The 21364-nt window shown below is 48.7% G+C and overlaps 1 protein-coding gene across 1 annotated transcript; it reads right to left on the bottom strand.

Moving 5' to 3' along the window:
- Window positions 1-6101: 6101 nt before the first annotated feature.
- PRPH2 (peripherin 2 (retinal degeneration, slow)) lies at window positions 6102-21094 on the bottom strand. The gene is made up of 3 exons (XM_008573181.1): window positions 20493-21094; window positions 9237-9483; window positions 6102-6350 (listed from the first exon to the last, which is right to left on the bottom strand). Exons 1-3 carry the CDS (start codon window positions 21071-21073, stop codon window positions 6138-6140), a joined length of 1041 nt encoding a protein of 346 aa, XP_008571403.1. The 5' UTR covers window positions 21074-21094; the 3' UTR covers window positions 6102-6137.
- Window positions 21095-21364: the final 270 nt, after the last annotated feature.

Here is a 21364-nt window from a genome sequence, read left to right as displayed (position 1 = left end):
TGAGCCATTTTACATTACTGATTATAGTGAACTCCGGGTCTGAGGCTGATTCAACAGAGGCAGGAAACAGTCTGTGTGGTCTGTTGAGGTCATACTTCCTGCTTCCTCTCAGTGACTTAACAGTGGGACTGGGTTAGTGTTCCCCTCTGCTGGCAGGACCTTCCCTCCAAGAACAAAGCCGTTGATTTTGTTTTTTTTTTTTAAAGACGACCAGTAAGGGGATCTTAACCCTGGGCTTGGTGTTGTCAGCACCACCCTCAGCCAGTGAGTGAACCGGCCATCCCTATATAGGATCCGAACCCATGGCCTTGGTGTTATCAGCACCGCACTCTCCCGAGTGAGCCACGGGCCAGCCCTGAAGCCATTGATTTTGAAAGCAGTATATATTCCCTTCTCTCCATCGACTGTGAGAGGGTTGGGGGACATTTATGCAGAAGGAGACCATGGGGAGGAAGTGGTTTCTTAATATGCTAGCTGGTTTTTTAGGGTAGTAGAGGGTTGAATTTTTTTTTCATTTTTTGGCAAGACTTTTGGTTTTGAGAGAAAAAACTCATATAAAGGGCTTTTTGAAAAAGAATATCCTAATTTTTTTAGACAGTAATATTCTTATTTACAAAGCTACATTGAGAGAGCATATGAATCTAGACTCAAACACTAGTAAAAGTGAGAACTCAGTGTTTTAAGGTTCCCTCACCCCCACCCTGCCAGCGTTTCCTGGAATAACTGAATTGCTGCTTACCTGCTGGCTCACTTAGTACATTCCTAGGACGGTCTATGTACCCAGGCTTTTTATTCTTTTTAAATATTATTCTTACTAAGAGGTGCCTTCCTAGAATGATAGCCACTTAGTAAAATAGCTTATAATTATAACATACCACACAACTACTCTTGTTTGACATACGTGTGCTGAGAGCTTTAATACACGCAGAGTGATGGCAGACATAGTGGAGGAATAAATTCTGAGCCTCTGTAAGGTAGGGCTGAGGAACAAATGAATGATAAGAGGCTCTTGGACTTTTTAACCGATGCAAGTGACCCTTTCACTGACTTTTCTTTGAATTGCATCTACAAGTTCAGTTCCACTCAGCTATGCGCACTCCACAGTGTACCCAGGAGGACGGTCAGAAATCCAGATCTGGTAATAAAATAAATGGGGATGCAGAAGCTCCATTCCTCTCTAAGGCAGTGTGTGAAAGAACCTCCTCTTGAAAGGATGACCTTAACCCTTCTTGCTTGGGACTGGCTTACCCAGCTAAGAGGAGTACCAACAGGAAGAAAATTCAAATTAGAATCCACCTCTCTCCCCCTTTTTCTGGCCTTTCTTGCATTCATAAGATCTGGTTGTTTGGGCTGTGGGTAGCATAATTAATGTTTGTTTTGGCCTTTGTCACATTCGATCCCTTTAGATTTTAAGCCCGGCTTCTTTAGTCTTTTCTCTATATGCTCACCGAGCTTAAATTTAAAACTAAAAGACCAGGTTTCTCCCTCTGTAAGTGGATTATAAACATTTTCATCAGATCATATAATACTGGGAGTAGCAATAATCCCAGCTTTCAGGCCTGACTTCATAGAAGCCTGGAGTTAACAGGGGTGTCCCTGGATTCTATTCTCTGAGACTGTCAGAGCATTTAGGAGAAGATGAATGGGTATGAAATAGAAACATAAGAACCCTTTTATTTTCTGATATTAAACTAATTATCTTCCCTACCAAACAAATCATCTTAGTTTTATCATTTGTTCTGCATGTTTTTATGTTTATTGTAGAAATGTTTATATAACATATGCTTTCTGTATCAGGGAAAATCATATCTGTTTAATAAATTGGCTATAATTTTAATATCTGTGGACAACTTGTAAAATTTGAAATGTATCATATGTAAAAAGTTTAAAGATGTCAAAATAAATGCTTTAGGTGTTGACATTACTTTGGGTTGGCATACTTCTTTCTGTTCTGTTTCACACACTTAAATGCCATAGCAGTGTTCCCCATGTCACCTTGCTACAAATAAAGTGGGACATCTGTATTAGCTTGAAATTTAAGAGGCTTATATTATTAGTGTCAATTATGGCCATTAGCCAGACCATCTTGACCTTCCCAGAGAAAGCTCCATCATCATTTCAGCTGATTAGGTTTCATATTTATTGGCTATGACAGTGTGTGACCTTTCTGGACCCTTTCAGACTTCAAATTAGTGGGAAGTGGGGCACTCCAAGACCTCCAGAGTTTAAATTCTTGCTCATCCTTACCAGGGGATCCCCAGGTCCTTGCCCTTACACCCGCCCCCCCAACACTTTGTGCTTTTGAGATACATGTAGGAAGGAAGGGAGACTATTCATAGGAGAGTCTACTGACTATGCGAGTTCTGTGCTTTCAAAACCTTCTTAAAAGAAAAGTATCAAACTTAAACAGTAAAGTGTCTGCTGCTCTTTCCCTGTCTCCTGCTGATGCTGCCCCCGTCCTACTCCCTTCCCCGGTCTTGCCTTCAGCTCCAAGAGTCATGAAGTCCCCTCTGACACGTTCCTTGCTCTGTCCCTCTTCTTGTCTTTCTAAGTCAGGTTTATTGAGGTATATTTTACAAACAGATCAACCCTTTTTGGTGTACAGTTTTATACATTTTGACAAATGCACATAGTTGTTTAACAACCACCACAGCCAGGAAATAGAACACTTCCATCACCCCAAAAAGTTCCTTTCATGCCTGCGTATGGTCAGCTTCTGCCCCCACCCCGACCCCTGGCTACCACCACTCTTTTTCTGTCCCTTTGTTTTGCCTCTTACAGCATGTTGGATAAATGGAATCATATTGTGTGCAGTGTTTGGAGTCTGGCTTCTCTCACTGAGAAGAATGCATTTGAGAGTCTCCTGTGTTCCTTTTGGTTGCTGAGTTTTTTTGCACAAATGTTTATGCAGTCACCCGGTGAAAGGCATTTGGGTGGTTTGGGGTGATTATTTTGGTGATTGCTGCTACAAACATTCATGTATAGGTTTTTGTGTGAACCTAATTTTTGTTTCCCTTGGGTAGATAGCTAGGAGTTGTCCGTTCTATCCTCCACCCTACACCACCCTTGGAGCACAGCATTCTCAAATGTAACTGCTGTCTACACTCATCCTCTGTTTTGGAGGACAGGATAAAATGCCATCGGGAGTTAAGGACTGATGTTTCCCCCTTCCATCCAATCTCACATCCATTGAGAAAAGGGAAGGCATCCCCTCTCTTCCCTGGATTTGCATAGTATTCCACACACACATTCCTGTTCCTAACACACGGTGCTGCTGGCTGCCTGCGCTATCATCGGGGGCTGTCTTTTTACTCAGTAGCGAGTGAGAGGCCCTAATTGTCTTGGTCCACCACTGCCCCTGGCTAAGCTACAAACCTGCTGGCCTAGCAGGACAGGCACCTGGATGAGGAGGGGCAGGGGAGTGTGCCGAGCAAGCACCTAATCTTATTAACCTATATCAAGGTTACCCAGGGTTTATTTGCTGATGGTTTGGTGCTGGGCTTGAAGCATGTTGCAGTAGGCTGTGGGTTCTTGAACTGAGGCCACAAATTTTAGGACACCCAGCTTCTTAGATGTTAGGAATAAGTAGCCATCACCCACTTATTCACTATGGAGTGAGGGTTTTAGAAATATAAGTCCTAAGGCTCTGTCTCTTAACCTCTTACTCCACCCCAGGGCTAGGCTGGCAGAACTTTAAAAATTTGCTGAGTCCCTCGGGAGAAATGAATTTACACTAGTCCTAGCAAAGACTGAGGTTAGACCTAGGGAAAAACCTGGTACCACAGTCTTACTGGGCACTGGTAGGTGAGGGTGAGATTTTTCTCCCAACTACCTGGCTACCTGAGGCCTGTTAAGATGCAGTTAACCCCGCGTCTGCTCTGAACCACCTCGTGAGATGTATCATATGGTCAGTTCAACATTGATCCTCCCAACAGCGTTCAAATGTCCAGGTTGCTGACATCGGCCCCATGGAGATTCATGTTCCGGTTCGGGATAAATATGTTTTGGCCAGAGCAGAAGAAAAAAGTGGTTTGGCATTTTTGCTTAAATCACTAAATTAAAATTCCATACATTGAATTGAGTTCTCATTCAAACTCTAGCAAATGTTGAGATTAATAGTTACTGTTCTTGCAGACAAGAGATGGCAGGATGGAGAGAAGTGATCCCCATGCCTTGATAACAATGATTGTTAGCTGTGTTTCCCTTTATGGCTGGTTTCTCTCTTTTTTTTTTTTTTCCTGGGTAGCTGGCTGGTAGGGGGATCTGAACCCTTGACCTTGGTGTTACAAGGCAGCACTAACCAACTGAGCTAACCAACCAGCCCAGTTTCTCCTTTTTAAAATAAATACTAGCTAGATTAAGGGATCCTGTGATATGTGCTGTTGAGTGGGCTAAGAATAATTTAACAAAAATGATCTTCATACAATATAATTTTTAATGCCTATTGTACAGCTGTTAACAGCATGGTTACACGTGAGGGCCTAGAACAGCACTTTCCCTATGGTTCTTAGCACTTCTGGAACACAGGAGAGCCCAGGGGCCCTCCGCCGGAGATGGCCAACCCAGCATCTTCAGTGCAACTCACTCCTTGTCTCAAGGAGACTCAGAAGTCTAAACCTGGGACCAAAGTCTGACAGGGTGTCCAAGCATCTCTGCTCTGGTCTGTGCTTAGGAGAGTTAGAGCCCAGAACATACCGTAGGTAGCCCCAGAAGTCTTATCTCCTCCACACTGAGATTCTTAGGACAGCAGTGAACCCAAACTCAGTCCAACATAACCTGTTCCCAAACACCATTGCTTGGTCGGAAGCAGAGGGAAGTTATGGGCTGCTCCCTTTCTGCTTCTGCCTTCTGGCTTTGGTCTCCAGCCAGGTAGGAGTGAGCTCTCTTGAATGTTGATCCAACTGGCAGAATTATCCTGGACCCTGCCTTGGTCTGGACATCGGGGGCCTGGGATGCCAGTGGAATCATGCTCTCCTCCTGAAAGCTTTCCTTCTCTCTTTCCTAAAGGAAGTGAAAACGTCTCTTGCTGTTGCTAGCTCAGGAAGATGGGCTGTCTTAAAGAATCTTCTTCAATGCAGAAGCATTCCAGAAATAGTGCTTTGCAGGATGGGTATCTGGGGAAAGAAGCAGGAAGAAGCTCCCAGAGGACACCTTGCCATTGGCTGTGGACAATTAGTGTTGTCCATGGGTGCTGTCACGGCCACCTGTGTGGGTGTCCCTGGGCCCACCAAGAGAGGTGAGGCCTGGTCTCCGATGGGCAGACTCTTGCGTAGTTGGTGTTCCTCTTCCACAGCAGGGCAGCAGCCTAACCCAGAGCTTCCACAGACCAGCCACAGGAGATCACCGGCACTTTCAGGGTGGGGAGTCGCTGGAACCTGTCAACACCTGACTTCCTCTGCCCATAGTTCACTCAGCTACGTGACTGAGGGCATGTGAATGTGACACAAAAGCAGGCCTTTCACTGTGTTTTTGGTGTGTTGGGAGGGTGAGGAGGATAATCCCCTGCCTTAAAATTCTCTTGCCCCGTGATTTAAGAATTCCTGTTTAGAGCCCTCAATGCTTTGGAGAATTCATTGCTCTTAGAAAAGTATAACTGTCCCCCACCCTCTGCCATTAAGCAAACAAAGTGGCTGACCTGTCACTCTTGGCATTAAAACAAAACAAACAAACAAAAAAAACAGCCATTACATTTTTTGGACCCCTGTGTTTATGCACCAAGTGATGCTTTGGACACAGAATGAAGCAACTTGGAGCTCATAACAGGCAAACTCTAAAAGGGGAGCAGCCCTCAGGTGCGACCTGTAGCCTAAGGATGGAACTGAATTCATATGGTATTAGGAAGAAGAGTTCAGGGCGAGGCATCGGCTGAGAGGCCTCCAAGTCCACCCTGAGGGCATATCCTAGAGCAGTGGGCCTGAGGGGGACTCATTCATTCACATTTTGAGTCAGTCATTCAACAAGTGTTTGCCAGATGCTTTTAGGGACCCTAAACTTTAAATCCTGCCATCAAGAAGAGTATCTGTAAGATGGCCACCCTCCTCGGGAGATTCAGACTTTGAAAGTTGGATGGGGGGGTATCCGCATTTCTTGGAGTCCACTACTTCTCAGTGTTCAGGAGGAAAGGGGGCCCGGGGCCATCAGCCAGCCTCTGGGGCCTGGCCTGCCTCTGCGCCCTGGGCTTCCACCTGGTTGCCCTTGCCCAGCTTTTTCACACTCTCCAGAAAGGCCTTCCAGGTCTCTGGCACACTCTTCTCCAGCAGCCAGCCCTCACTCTCACACTCAGGGTCCTCGGGGTTGGACACGCCTTCCAGCGCCGTGTGCAGGTAACGCAGCCCAATCGTGATGGTCACCTGGTGGGGGAGAGGAGATTTAGAGAAGATCCGAGAAAAGTAGCTGGAGTTGGGCTGTTAGGAAACCATGGGAGCTACTGGCCTGGTCCTACCTGGGACCCTTACAATGAAGTGGGCACTGGTGAGCCTGGATTGGTGAAGGCCTCCACCCACTGCCACCCCCATACCCTGTAATAAAAAATCTAAAACTTGGCGCTCAGGATACCTACCTCTTCTCCAGCCTCGTCTCGGGACCCTCTCTCCTCTCTTTCCGGCCACCCTGTGCTTCTTTGGATTTGCCCACACCCCATCCTTTCTCCTCTCTGGCCTTTACCTTTTGCTGTTCTTTCTACCTAAAACAGTGTTAATTCTGCTTCAACCCTTGGTGAGCTCCCCTGCTACTCACTCTCCCTCGCCTTCCTCTCAGGTCCCCCCATCCTGGCACATTAGTCCTGGGTTCCTTCACCATGATGCCCTGGCCCCCGCCTTGTTCCTAGTACACTGCCCGCCATATATTGGGGTGTTCAGTAATTTTGTTGGATGGAATTGAAAAGTCACCTCCTTTTCTGCAAACAATGTGATGTGTGGTTTCCCTTTACTTTGGTTACTGGTTAGTGGCGAGTGGATGCTGTACTGGATCATTTGGATTTGTTCACTAGCATTCACTGTGCAGACTTGGTGCCAAAATGCCTGGGTTCAAGCCCCAGCTCTAGCCCTTAACCAGCCCTATGACTGGTAAACCTTGTGTGTTCATCCGGTTTGCAGAGTTTCAAATGAAATGGTGCCTGCTTCACGTGGATGCTGTGAGACTTCAGTATGTGTAGAGCATGCAGTACCTGGCACACAGTGAGGACAAATGGAAGTGTCAGCTGTCATGGGTTATTAGTCAGCTTGGTAGGCATGGTTTGCACTTTTCTAATAACATACATGTATTCCACTAGCCATTTGTTTCTACACAGATTCCCAGCTCGCTCTCTTCTACTTGTCCTTGCATGGCACAGCAAACTCTATGAGAGGACTAGGCTGCAGGAGTGGCCCTTATCCATCTGGTTCACCCCATGTCCGAGCACCTAGAACAGCACCAGGTGGGGGAAGGCCTCAGTAAATGTCGGTTGAATGAATGCTCTGGGGACATTTTATAATTACAGTAGTAGATGTTAACAGCAACTGATGCGATTTTAGGTTTTAGTTAGTTACTGTCAATTGAAAGTTTAATAAAATATTTTTAAGTGAAAAGTCACCTCCTCCAGGAAGTCCTCTTGGTATGAGTACATCCACTCTGATCCCCTCCTACTTTCCTGAAGGAGGCCCACTGCACTATGAGTTTTGTACTTGATAATGGTACTCCTTTTCAGTTCATAAGTTATATGTCACCTCCTAACTGGATTGTGAAGCCCAGGAGGGTAAGACTACGGTCAGGATTCTATCATTAGCTCAGCCACCCTCATACCCATCAGGGCTCTACCCACTAAAACCCTCAAGAAAAAGTCAGGGGTATTCAAACTCCCTGTTCCCAGTGAGCTGGTCCTCATCTTATGCAGTCACTAGAGTCCTGTAAAGGTGGGTAAACTGAGACAGCCAGTGGAACCCCATTTTCCCATTGACTCCTGTTATCCTTTCAGTCTTTTTTTCACGGATTTTCAGAGGATGCAAACTTCTAAACCAGCAGTAAGCTTCTCTCCCCATTCTGTGCACTTATTTCCAAGACTCTGCCTCAAGGAGTCAGCGACCAGTAAATGGTCACGAATATACTGTGTTTGCCTCAATTAAAAGAAGCCTTCCCAGGTGGCACAGTCACCCTTCAGTTTCACGTGATGAGTTAAAGGAGGTGCGCACCGGCCACGGGCATGATGCACCACGTGCGTTACCACAGCACTCGGAGGACTTCCTTAAAGGAACCCTTCAGGTGATCTTCTCTAATGGAAAAAGCGCTTGCCCACCTAATGTTTCTGGCTTTGTACATTTGGATTTTGGAGCCTGGATTTTCTGTTATCAGGGTAGCTCAAAGCAGGCACCCTGTCACCCTCTGTGCCACCCTGGACTTCCACTCACTAACATGCCCTTGTTCAGCACCTAGAACAGTGCCTGGCACATGGTAGGCGTTTGAGAAACTTCCATGATGAATGAATCCAACACGTTCACGGAGGACTTGCTTACATTTCAAGCCCTACAGCTACAGAGAGCAAGTAAGTCTTACAGATGAGACAAGATGAACCACAAATAATTAGACTGACAGGTAAGTGGTGACCAGCATCTCAAGAAGCACAAATCCCAAATAGCTCTCACTTACTGAACACCCCCCAAGTACATATTGTACATGTTACCTCCCAATAGTCCCCAAAGATAAGTGCTGTTATCCTCATGTGACTGACTGAGAGGTTAAATGACTTTCCAAGACCTCAGAATCAAAAAGTGGAGGCACAAGATGAACCTCTAAAACGTGCTAAGTGAAAGAAGCCAAACACAAAAGGTTACATATTGTATGAGTCCATTTATATGAAATTTCCAGAATAGATAAATCCACAGTTGCTAGGGGTTGGGGTGAGGGAGGAGGGGAAGCAGGGGTGGGGTGGGGGAGTGACTGCTTAATGGGTATGAGGTTTTCTTCGGGGGTGATGGAAATGTTTTGGAACTAGATAGAGCTGGTTGCACAACATTGTCAATGAACTAAATGCCACTGAAGTGATCATCTAAAAATGTTCTGTGAATTTCATGTCAATAAATTATTTTTTAACAAGTGATGGGAAAGAAACAAAGAAAAGTGGAGGCACTGGGTTGATGTCACCCACAGCCGGACCGAATGAGGGAGGCACACTGTCCAGGCCTGGCTCCACCCCATTAAACCCAAATGGGGCTACTGGCTCCCTCCTTCCCTGCTCCCCCTGCTCACCGCTGGCCGGGGCCTACCTCAAAGAGCCAGATGAGGAGGGTGACAGCACCCATGGAGTTCATGAGGCCGCTGTAATAGCTCAGCAGGGCCTCTCTGCAGCCACGCACCCACAGGTTGAGCTCCTCCGTCTGGTGGTCGTAGCTGTAGTGCGCCGAGTTGTTGGTGAGCTGGTACTGGATGCAGGGCCGTGGCGAGTTGGGGTTGCAGCAGCTGAAGGGGACACCATCTAATAGGTACCGCCCGTCCACATTGCTCTTGATGCGACTGCAGGAGAGACAGACAGCTTGAGGTGGCTTTCTGGACTGCTTACCAGGCGCCACGTCTTCCCCTCCCCTGCCTCTGAAAACCTAGAATATTCATTCATTCATTCATTCACTGGCTCACTCCATAAGTATTTGCTGTGTGCCACCTCTCTGCCAGCCACTGTTCTAGGCACTGCAGACAGAGCAGTGAACACAGCCGATGCCCCTGCCTTCCTGGAGCTCATGTTCTAGGGGGTTGAGGCCAGTGATGAATCAAGAGGCAAGTAAATAGGGAATATAGAAACTCATCCAACCCCTTTGTGTGCTGCCAGGACCGCAACGATTTCTTAGAACTGTGCCAGGCTGATAGGAAGAGCAGCTGGACAGGCGGTGACCACGGACGAGGCTGGCACCCTGTGACCATCATCAGGCTTTAATCCCCAACTCCCTCACCAACCTCATCTCCCCCTCACAGGTCACTGGTGACTCGGGCCCCCTCTGGCCAGATGCTTTCAGGGCCTGTGCAGAGTCAGGGGACAGAGACACAGTGCTCGCCCTAGGCAATTTCTGCCCCCAGCTGAGTGGGAGCGCCTTACTTACCTGAGGGATGCGGCTGACAGGCAGGGCTCCCCACATAACTTGCATTTCTTTGTGTACGTATGCATTTGGCTCAGAAATCAAAAGGGATCTTTACAGAGAAAGGCCTCCCCTTCCCCTCAAGCAGGCCAGGTATGTTCTACCTGACCTGGGCCTGGTTACCAGGTATCTTCATGTGTCACAACTCATCAGTCTGCACACTTAAGACTTGCACACCCGACTGCATGTGTGTTATCTTGAGTAAAAACGTTACACATGAACAATGCATTACGTAATAGCAGCACTTTACTGCACAAGAGAAAGCATGTAATTATTCAAATAGAAATTATCTTCAACGATGTTCACTGAAATGGTAATTATACTCTAAAAAAAAAGATGTCCATATTTAAAATCTCAATACAAAGTCTCCCACTCCTTCTCGTCTCTTGGTCTGCAAGTCCCCAGCCCCACTCCCCACACCCCCGTGGCCAGCTCTGCCTGTCCTTCCAGAGAGGCTTCACGCATGGACAAGCAAACACAGATTCTGCCGATGTTCTGATTTTTCCCATATTTTTAACCCAAATGGTAACATCGTATACATACTGGGTTTTTTTGTTTGTTTGTTTGTTTTTAAAAAGATGACCGGTAAGGGGATCTTAACCCTTGGCTTGGTGTTGTCAGCACCACGCTCAGCCAATGAGCTAACCGGCCATCCCTATATAGGATCCGAACCCGTGGCCTTGGTGTTACCAGCACCACACTCTACCGAGTGAGCCACGGGCCGGCCTGTATACATACTGTTTTGAACCTTTCTTTCTTCACTTAACAATATCTTATTGCTTAGAGAACTGTTCGTATCTGTTGATAGAGAGTATCCTGGTTTGTTTTTTTTTTATGAACTACACGGTATTCCCATTATGTGGATGGCCCATGGGGTACTATGCAGTTCCCTACTTACTGATGGACATTTGAGTTTTTCCCGGTCTTCTGTTAATACAAACACGGACATCAGTCATTTAGCATATGGTGAATATATGTAGAAGGTAGATTCCTAGAAGAGGCATCCCTGCATCACAGGTGACCTTGACAGGTCCCTGCCACATTTCTCCCCTGGGGGCTGCACAGTCACACCCTGAGCAGCCAAGCACGGGGGAGCCTGCAGCCACACCCACACAAGTCCCACTTTTGGTTTTTGCCAGCTTGAGTGATGAAAAATAGTACCTTGGGGTTGTTTTAGTTTCCATTTCTCTCATTAAGAGTGAAGTCGAGCATCTTTTGATATGTTTAGGAGCCATTTGTGCTTCCTTTCCTATGAGCTCTGTTGATTTCCATCCATTATGATTAAGACTTCGGGACGGCTGCACATGGTGGCCTGGGTTACGGCAACCGCATCGCCACACACCCTGCAGCCCTTGACCTCTACTTCATGGGCGGGACCCACTGGGTGGCAGGGGCTCCCACATACCAGCTCCATCACTCTGGACAAGTTCCTTCTCTCTGCCTCAGCGTTGACATGAGAATGGTATGAAACGATACAAGATGTGAACATGCTTGAAGAGTGCCTGGCGCCTAGTAGGTGCACAGTTCACATGAACTCGTGGGCGAAGCCTGCCTTGCTGGGTGGGCTGGTGAGCCAGAGCCATCCCTGCAGAACTCTGTGTCGCTTGGGAGCTTACACCAGGTGTGAAAACAGAACAGACCACACTTTATCACTGTCACGGGGCAGCAGTCACTTGTGCGTCGGTGGCACAGGTTCTATCAACTGTGTTGAAGAAGCTGGCAACAAAGGGCCCACCTGGGGTCCTGAGGTATGGAGTCAGGGACTGGCCCCTCCTCCTGCATCCAGGCAAGGAGCACACGAAAAATAGCACTTCCATGTGGGTGGCCCACCACAGCCACCACAGTAGCCACGGCTGCAGCAAAAGTAGCTAGATGCCACAACCACGCTGCAGATGGCCCATCAGCCACTCAAGTGCATTGATACAAGAAGAGTCACTAGTGGAGACCAAAGAAAAGAAGAGGATGTCTCTCTCCACAAAGCCCATTCCAGAGTGACAGAAGAAGCATCTATGCTACAATAATACTGGGGGACCTGATCACACCTCTCAGCATTGGACAGATCATCTAGGAAACAAATCAACAGAGTATTGCAGAGGAGAGAAGAAATCTAGGGTAATTAGAGGGTGGGGGGAGATTGGATAAGGGGCATAAAGAATGAGTACAATTTGTAATAATACATGTGCTAATAATATTGATTTGACAACATACATCAACACTGAACCCCCAAAATATGTATAATCAATTATGATTCATTAAAAAGACAAAATAAAATAAAAATAATAATAAAAAAAGAAGCTGGCAGCTCCTCGAAGACAGCGACCGCGTGGGACACTCTCCATGGTAGACCCGGTGCAGAGCTGGCTGCCCCACATGAGGCAGGTGTTGTGAGACATTTGTTGGCTGAGAGAAGAGGCCACTACCCAAGTTCTCACTTGAGCCTGTCACCCTGACTGCACCATGTGACAACAGAAGCTGTGTCTTGCTCAACTCTGCCCGCTCAGCCCCTAGCAGGACACCCGGCCTGTGCGGGGCCTGGGCCAGTGTTGCCTGGGGCTGTCCTGGGCTGGGCAGGGGTGGGACGGGCTGGAGGGGTGTTGGGGGGGGCCTTCGGCTGGGGGCTCCTGCTCCCCTCCTGAGGGTCCAGCAGCCCTAGGCAGAAATGAGCAGACCTGCCTCTGAAATGCTCCCTCCCTCCCAGCTCCTGACCAGCCCAACATGCCCTCCTCCTCAGGGCTGGGGTCTCCCCACTCAAATGCTGTCTGTCCCTCTTCCTGGCCTGCAGGCTATCCCTTGAGCCCCTTCTCCCAGCACAGTGTCCCGTCTGAGCCATTCCCAGTGTCCCATGGACAGGCGTGGGTATGGTAGAGAGCCAACCACTGAGTCCCCGATCTGCATTTGTGAGCGTGGAGCTTCACCTCTCTGGGCCTGTGAAAGGTGGAAAGGATCACATCTGCCTCTCAGGGGCTGTGGGAAGGTGCAAATGAGAGGATGCGAGTAACACACTGACACAGGCTTGACACACTGCAGGCCCTCAGAAAACACGGGCCCCTCTCCACTTACAGCCATCTGGACAGGCCTCTGAAAACCAGCAGACTGTTCTACAGAGGAGGCAGTGGGGCCCACAGCAGGGCAGGGCCCCGCCCAAAGCCACAGGAAGTCAAAGACCAGCCCATGGCAGTTGTCCTTTCGTCCCCTCAGTTTTCCCACCTCTCTGGTCCCTCCTGCCTGTTGGCTTTTCCAGTTAAACTTCCTGGGGAAGTGAGTTCCCTCCCCTGTTCCCTGTCCTAGCAGTTCTTTTCTAGCCACCATCACCTATACTTATGCACCCCTCAGGTGTCCCTAGGATGGGGTAAAACTCCTGCCTCATACACATCAAGGTGCTCACGGTCAGTGGGCGGAGGCCAGCAGAGGCTGTGAGCTGCCCTCAGTCTGCAGGCTGGCCTTCCAGATGGCCCATCTCCCCACTGCACCTTCCAGACCCCCAGTGGACATGTCGCCCTGCTGGTTTCCACAGACAGGGCTGTGTCTCCCTTAGACTGGGGCTCCCTGAGGACGGGGCTGTGTCCCCCTCAGACTGGGGCTCCCTGAGGACGGGGCTCCCTGAGGATGGGGCTGTGTCTCCCTCAGACTGGGGCTCCCTGAGGACGGGGCTCCCTGAGGATGGGGCTGTATCTCCCTCAGACTGGGGCTCCCTGAGGACGGGGCTGTGTCTCCTCTCAGACTGGGGCTCCCTGAGGACAGGGCTGTGTCTCCCTCAGACTGGGGCTCCCTGAGGACAGGGCTGTGTCTCCCTCAGACTGGGGCTCCCTGAGGACAGGGCTGTGTCACCTCAGACTGGGGCTCCTGAGGACAGGGCTGTGTCTCCCCTCAGACTGGGGCTCCCTGAGGACGGGGCTGTGTCTCCCCTCAGACTGGGGCTCCCTGAGGACGGGGCTGTGTCTCCCCTCAGACTGGGCCTCCCTGAGGACGGGGCTGTGTCCCCCCTCAGACTGGGGCTCCTGAGGACGGGGCTGTGTCTCCCTCAGACTGGTGCTCCCTGAGGACGAGGCTGTGTCTCCCTCAGACTGGGGCTCCCTGAGGACGGGGCTGTGTCACCTCAGACTGGGGCTCCTGAGGACGGGGCTGTGTCACCTCAGACTGGGGCTCCCTGAGGACGGGACTGTGTCTCCCCGTTCTTATGTCCTTCCTCACCACTTGCAATACCTTATGTCTGGTGGCTACTTGTCTTAGTCTGTTTTGTGTCGCTATAACAGAATACCCAAGACTGCATAATTTATAAAGAATGGAGACCTGGGGAGGCTCCAGGAAGGGACTGATCGTCCACCCCTGCCAAAAAAAAGAATAAAAAAGAACAGAGATCTAGTTTTTACAGTTTTGTTTTGTTTTGTTTTGTTTTTTCCTTTTTGTCTTTTTTTTCGTGACCGGTAACGGGATCGCAACCCTCGGTGTTGTGTCCGCACCGCGCTCAACCAGTGAGCGGACCGGTCTCTATATGGGATCCGAACCCTCGGCGGGAGCGCCGCCGCTCTACCCAGTGCACCACTGGGCCGGCCCTAGTTTTTACAGTTCTGAAGGACGGTGAGTTCAAGGTGGATGGGCCTGTGTCTCGTGAGGACTGTCGTGCTGTGTCCTCCCACGGCAGAAGGCAAGAGAGCAGCAGGGAGAGAGGGAAGGGGGCACTGAACTCCTTCTTTTCTCGGGAGCCCATTCCCATGATAACTAACCCGCTTCTGTGACACCAGCAGTAATCCACGCACAAGCACAGCCCTCGTGACCTAAGGTCCCACCTCTCAACCCTGCTGCATTGGGGGTTAGGTTTCCAACACATGAACTCTGGGGACATATTCATACCACACAGCAGGACTCAAAAAAGATACCTTAAAAGAAATACTAAGCTCTTGCTGTATACCAAATTCCCTATGTGTATTAACCCATGTAATCTCCACCATATCCTTGTCGGTACATAAATTTTCATTTCTCAGATGAGTAAATGGAAGCTCAGAGAGGTCCAGCCACTTGCCAAGGTCCCACGGGTGTCACTCAGCCAGCAGTCTGGATGGGGCAGACTCTGATCAGTTATATTCCTGCCCCCAACCCCTTTATTTCCATGTGACTTTCCTTATTGATTTTCCTTATTTGTTCACCTACTAAATTATGCTGGTTTTTCGAGACGAAATCTGACATGTTAATTTGCCCAGGCTATATATGTGGCTTGTCTATAGGAGAGTGGCCTAGAACATAGGCCTTGTCCTAATAAAGACCCTTTCAAGCTCTGGTGATTCCTGAGCAGAGCAAAAAATTTGTAGTCTGGGAAATACTCTCTGATATAAATAGACAGCTCACCACCTAAGGAGCTCTCCGCTGCCTGGCTTTGTCTTAAGAGGGTGAGAGGGGCCTTAATCTGTGGTTGGAACCAGGGCAAGCACTAAGTAAACAAGATGATGTTCAGGGTGTGGGGGGGGATAGTTCCAGAGGTGTGAGACCCCAAGAGTCAGGCAAGTCCCAACTTCCACCAAGCTTGGCCTGTCTTCCCCATGCTGATCTGGATCCTGCCTTGAGGAAAGAAATTCCCAGTCGAAGGAGGGCACAGGCCCGTCCTCGGGGAGCCCCGGCCTGAGGGGGAGACACAGCCCCATCCTCAGGGATGCCCCCAAGCCCGCATCACCTCTGCCCACCCCTCTCACTGCCCCTCTAGGGGAGGAAGAAGAGGACAGAAAGACAAGCCCCACAAACAGCCTAGATAATTTGAGGTTTCTGTCAGTAAGTGAGCAAACACTTTTTTTTTTTTTTTTTTTTTGTCCTTTTTGAGACCAGCCGCACCGCGCTCAGCCAGTGAGCACTGTGAGCGCACCGGCCATCCCTATATAGGATCCGAGCCCGCGGTGGGAGCGCTGCTCTCTCCTGAGTGCGCCACAGGCTCGGCCCGAACAAACACTTGTTTAACGCCAAATCTATAGGAGATGTACTGTGACGTAAAAAAAACAGCACAGTAGAGTGGAAAGAGCAGAATTAACATCTGGCACTCCATACAGTGGAATATTATTTAACCATAAAAAGAAATGAAATTCTGATGCATACTATAACATGGATAAACTTCAAAGACACTATGCTAAGTGAAAGAAGCCAGACACCAAAGGACAATTATTATATAATTCCATTTATACTAGATGTCCAGGGCCAGCCCTGTGGCACACTGGATAGTGCGCCGCTTGGGAAGCGCGGCGGCGCTCCCGCCGAGGGTTCGGATCCCACATACAGACCGGTTCCCGCTCACTGGCTGAGCGAGGTGTGGGCGCAGCACCGAGGGTTGCGATCCTGTTGCCGGACACGAAAAAAAAAGACAAAAATAAAAAATAAATTAAAAAAAATAAATGTCCAGACAGGGACATCTATAGAGAGAGAAAGTGGATCAGTGGCTACTTTGGGCTGCAGGAATAAGAGGCTGGGAGTGGGAGCTGAAGGACACAAGGTTTCTTTTTGAGGTGATAAAATGTTCTAAAATTGTGACGTTGGTTGTACAATTCTGTGAATATACTAAACACCATTGAATTGTACACTTTATTTATTTTTTTTTTTTAAAGATGACCGGTAAGGGGATCTTAACCCTTGACTTGATATTGTCAGCACCACGCCCAGCCAGTGAGCGAACCGGCCATCCCTATATGGGATCCGAACCTGGGGCCTTGGTGTTATCAGCACCGCACTCTACCGAGTGAGCCACAGGCCGGCCCGAATTGTACACTTTAAATGGGTAATTTGTATGACATGTGAGGGAGAAGGCCTTTTCTCCCCTCCCAACTGATGTGGCAGCGTGGTGATTGGGGCAGGCCGGGAGTGGGGTGCAGTCACTGGGCTACTTGCATGAAGCAGGGTGGTCAAAAATCTTGTAAATTCTTTTAACATATTGAATTGTTCCCACCCAATCTCATTCAGGTCCCCTTCTGATGAGAAGGGGCTTCTCTTTAGGAACCTTCAGGAACCAGCCCTTGATCTTAAAGATTCCCTTGAGAAATCTCCAAAAGCCGCCCACCCATCATCCGTGCTTACTGTGGCCACAAGTTCCAGCCTCAATGTCCTTGGGGCCCCAAGGTGGGGCTGTACCTGGGAGCCCAGAGCACAGGAACCCAGCTCCTCCTCTCAGGAGCTGGACTGGAGAGGCTGGAGGGTGAGGACGCAACTTTCTCTAGCCTAGGTCAGTGAGGGGGACGTTGCACAGAGTGGAAGAGAAGCTCCAGGGACAGCCTGCAGAAATCTCAGGCACTGACTCTGCCCACGAGCAGGGTCAGTGTCAGCTGAGGATCCTGTGCATTTACTCTAGCCCACCCACCCGCTGACCAGCTCCCTGCTCCTGGGACTGCCTCCCCAAAGTCCTCAGGGGCAAGGAAGAGACTGAGACTCACCCCAGCCTTTTTTCTGGCTCACCCAAATTTGATAGGGATAGGAAAGAGGAAAAAAGGAGAAGAATTCCTTTTTAAAATATCTTGGTGGATGATAACCCTGCTCCCTCTCCCTGCCCTACTGCTGGGCCCCACCTCTTTGCCATCAGAATCCTAGCCCTAAAAAAAGAGAACAGAACTGTGGTTACTAGAGGTGGGAAAGGGGAAGGGGAGGGGATTAGTGAGAAATTGGTTAAGGGTCACAAAGATAGATTGTGTTTGGTAAACATGAGTGTACTGATTGTCCTGATTTGATCACCATGTGCTGTGCCCATCTGTTGATATTCAATTCTGTACCCCACAAATATATATGATCAGTTATCTTTTGATTAAAAAAAAAAAATTCCTAGCCCTGAGGAGGCTGCCGAGAAAATCCAGAATAAGGGAAATGCTGACCACTTCCCACGGCTTGTGATCTCAAAATAATAAGCATACTTCACATTTTTCAGGAGACGATTTTGGGGAGCCAGCGTTGTCATATAAACTTACTAATCCTCCTAAATGAAGCAGTCACGATATGAACAGAAAAAAATTTTTTAGTGTCCCTCCAGGCGGGGAGTATCACAGCGCATTCTCTCACCTATTCCTTCCTTCATTCTTGCCACCAACGGATGAGGGCTGCTCAGCACAGTTCCCAGGCGCTGATGCTCAGGCAAATCCAACTCTGATAAGCTTTCTGGACATAATCTCAGGAGCCCTCATGGGCATTATCCACTGCTCATTAATTTAAAATTCTGTGGGAAATGACCCTATCAGGAGGTCCCCTTGGAAACACAGGCGGGACCACCATGATATGAGGTCACCAAAGGTTTTGAAAAGGAGAAAAGCATTTCAGTTCAACAACTGCGTCCTAAGACCAGTTTTGTGGAAACTTAATGCCAACAGATACGTTTTCTTCCTGGAAATTTAGCCTAAGGGAAATTAAGAGACAGAGACAGACAGAAGCGAAGGGCTCAGAGACGCCCATCCGAGTATTATTTATGATAGAGGCAAAGAACGACCTGAATGCCTACCTGAGTGTGTACATTCACCCAATGGAATATGATGCAACCATTACATGTGATCGTTTAAACATTATGTAACTGTTATACTACAGATTACAAAATGGAACATTCAATTTTGTATTTATACTATGATTACACTATATTATGTACATGTTAAGACCAGATCGAAGTGTAGAAAAATGAACACCATTGATCAGTCGTGGGTGAGAATTTGGCTTGAAATTTTTTTCCTGTTTTTGTTTCTCTTAGTATTATTGCCATATTTTTGTGTGTAAAATAGAGAAACTTTTTTTCCAAGTCAGTGGAGTTAGGATAATTTCACACTAACAAGCTGGAATGGAGCATTGGGGTAGTTTTGATGAAGCTAAATGTTTGCCTGAAAATTTGGATCCACTGACCATTGGGAGTGGAGTGACCTGGATAATTTCTCCACTCTGGGACAAAAGGGGATTATGGGTTACAGAGATTTTTATAACCTCTTTCCAAGGTCTGATTCTATGCAGAAGACAAACAAGGAAAATGACAGAGGAAAAGGTAAAAAGCCCCTTCTCACCTGCTCACAAAAGCTGGTTCTACCATTGGCCTCTCCCACCCCCAGGAATTCTGCTTGTCTCTCTGGCTTCACACCCTCCCGGGGCAACTTATGTAAATCATGCCACCTTGTGCTGTCCCTGCAGACCTGTCATCTAGGAAGGGCAGAGCCACTTGCAATCCTCTCCTTGACTGGGGATTTGCAGCAGTAATCTCCATCCACTGAGAAAATAAAATCCCAGGCAGTGACCTTCACTCTGACTCCCCTTGCACCTGTGGAGCAGCTAAGCTAGCCATCTGGGTCTCCTTAGCGTTGACTGGGCTTCAAGCATGTCCCACTGCTGGTGTGCCCAACACCCTGAGCTCAAGTCCCCCTTGGACTTACTAGCCTTACTCAGAAGAAAAACTTCCTGGATGAATTACTGAACCCCTAACCTCAGCCAGGGCAAGGCAGCATCAAACAGAAAGAAGAGATGAGGGAGAGCCACTGGCTCAGGGCAGGCTGCCCTTTCGCTGGAAAATGACTCAAGACCATGATGGTGGGTCTGTTGGGAAGTGCGGCCTGCTGGAATCAGTGCACGGGCTGTTATCTCTAACTCAAAGGGTGAGATTCCCTTTCTCACCAACACCTCCCTACAGACCATCGCAGGATTTTATTTTTACATATGCCAGGTTTACTTCAGAAATACCTTATCCTGTTGCGCTATTATGATTTAAGAAGTCAACACCAGCAGGCATTTAATGAGTACCTGCTCTATGCCAGGCCATAGACAGAACTAGGAGGTGACCTCCAAAATTACCTATTACAGTGTCTTCATTTAAAAGATGGATAAAGGGCAGAGTGGCAAGTCACTCACCCAAAGTCACAAGTCAATTAACAATAGTCAAAACTACAGCCTAGATCTCCTGACCACCTCCATCCTCTGCTCTTTCCACCATATCTAAAGACAAACACCTTGGGAGTGGATGCTCTGGGTCGAAAGATTGGAAAACCAGGGAACTACCCGGGAAATTTTAACTTCTGGAACTGAATCCATCTACTTTGAGTGAATAAGACAAGTAACCAAACAATGTCTCAGTGTATGCGATCTATGAGTGGCCCCACACATACTCTACGAAGCCGACACACATTCCTGTCTAGGTCTTCCTTCCTAGAGACTCTCATCCCAGCAGCTTATTATAACTTGACACCTTCCTCCCACCTTCACCAAATGTTAGATTGAGCTGTATGAAGCTGCCATTTTCATAGATCAGAGATGTTAAAATATTGGCAATTTCATATGGTTCAACCAAATACAACCTCACATACACAGTAATAAGCCGTGCACCTAATGAGGAAGAAAAGGCACTGGACAGGGGATTGTCAGAGGCCTGAGCCTCAGCGTCCCCATATAGCTCTGCCTCTGGGACAAGGGGCCACTCACTCTTTGACTTCTTTCGAGGAAAAATCCAGGTAGCGGTTGCTGATCCACTGAATCTCAAACCAGTCCCGAAAGCCGTTGTTGCCGCAGCATTTGAACTCGATCTGCAGCATGTCGATGGTCTTCTTCATGAAACACCTGCCGGGCGTGTCCGTGTCCCGGTAATACTTCATGCCACTCTTCAGCCCCTGGGCCAGGGTGCTCTCCAGAGAGCCCCGCAACAGAAAGCAGCTGAGAGCCACGAGGAAGAGGGCAATGTTGAAGAGGACACAGACGACCAGGTATGGCTTCAGCCAGGGCTTCCACTTGGCATACTTGGCAGGGTCCAGGGCATCATAGCAGATCTTGCCAGCCAGAGAGTTGAAGACACAGGACAGCACCCCCATGCCGATCAAGGAGTTGGGCACAAAATGGCTCTCTGAATTATTCATCACTTCGCTCCTCTTCCGGAGTTCGATCTTCAGGAACAGCCCGAGACTGAAGATGATGATGCCCGCCAACACAGAGAGCCAGTTCATGAGCCAGAGCCCTTGGGCCAACTTGACCCGCTTCTTCTGGTCAAATTTGACTTTCAGCAGCGCCATGCTTGCCTACTGCAGTCCGGGCAGCCTCCCACGGCAGAGCTCCCACTCCTAACCCTAATGAGCTCAGGGGCCGACAACTCAGGGCCTCGGGAAGGGTGCAGATGGCCCAAGCTGCAGGGAGCTGCTGTGGGGGCTGCCCATGTCGAGCCCCCCCCTAGCCTGGGACCCCCGTTTACTCAGTAGTAGTATCAGGGGCCTCAGAGTCACAGCACACACAAGGGCTGGTCCCGGGCGTCGTTTCTGCTGCTCCCTTCCCAGCCAAGAAGGGACAGCCTGGATGCTGCAGATTAA

This window comes from Galeopterus variegatus, unplaced genomic scaffold, assembly GCF_000696425.1.
Source record: "Galeopterus variegatus unplaced genomic scaffold, G_variegatus-3.0.2 Scaffold887, whole genome shotgun sequence".
Classification (NCBI taxonomy): domain Eukaryota; kingdom Metazoa; phylum Chordata; class Mammalia; order Dermoptera; family Cynocephalidae; genus Galeopterus; species Galeopterus variegatus.
This window is presented reverse-complemented; position numbering and strand designations above follow the sequence as displayed.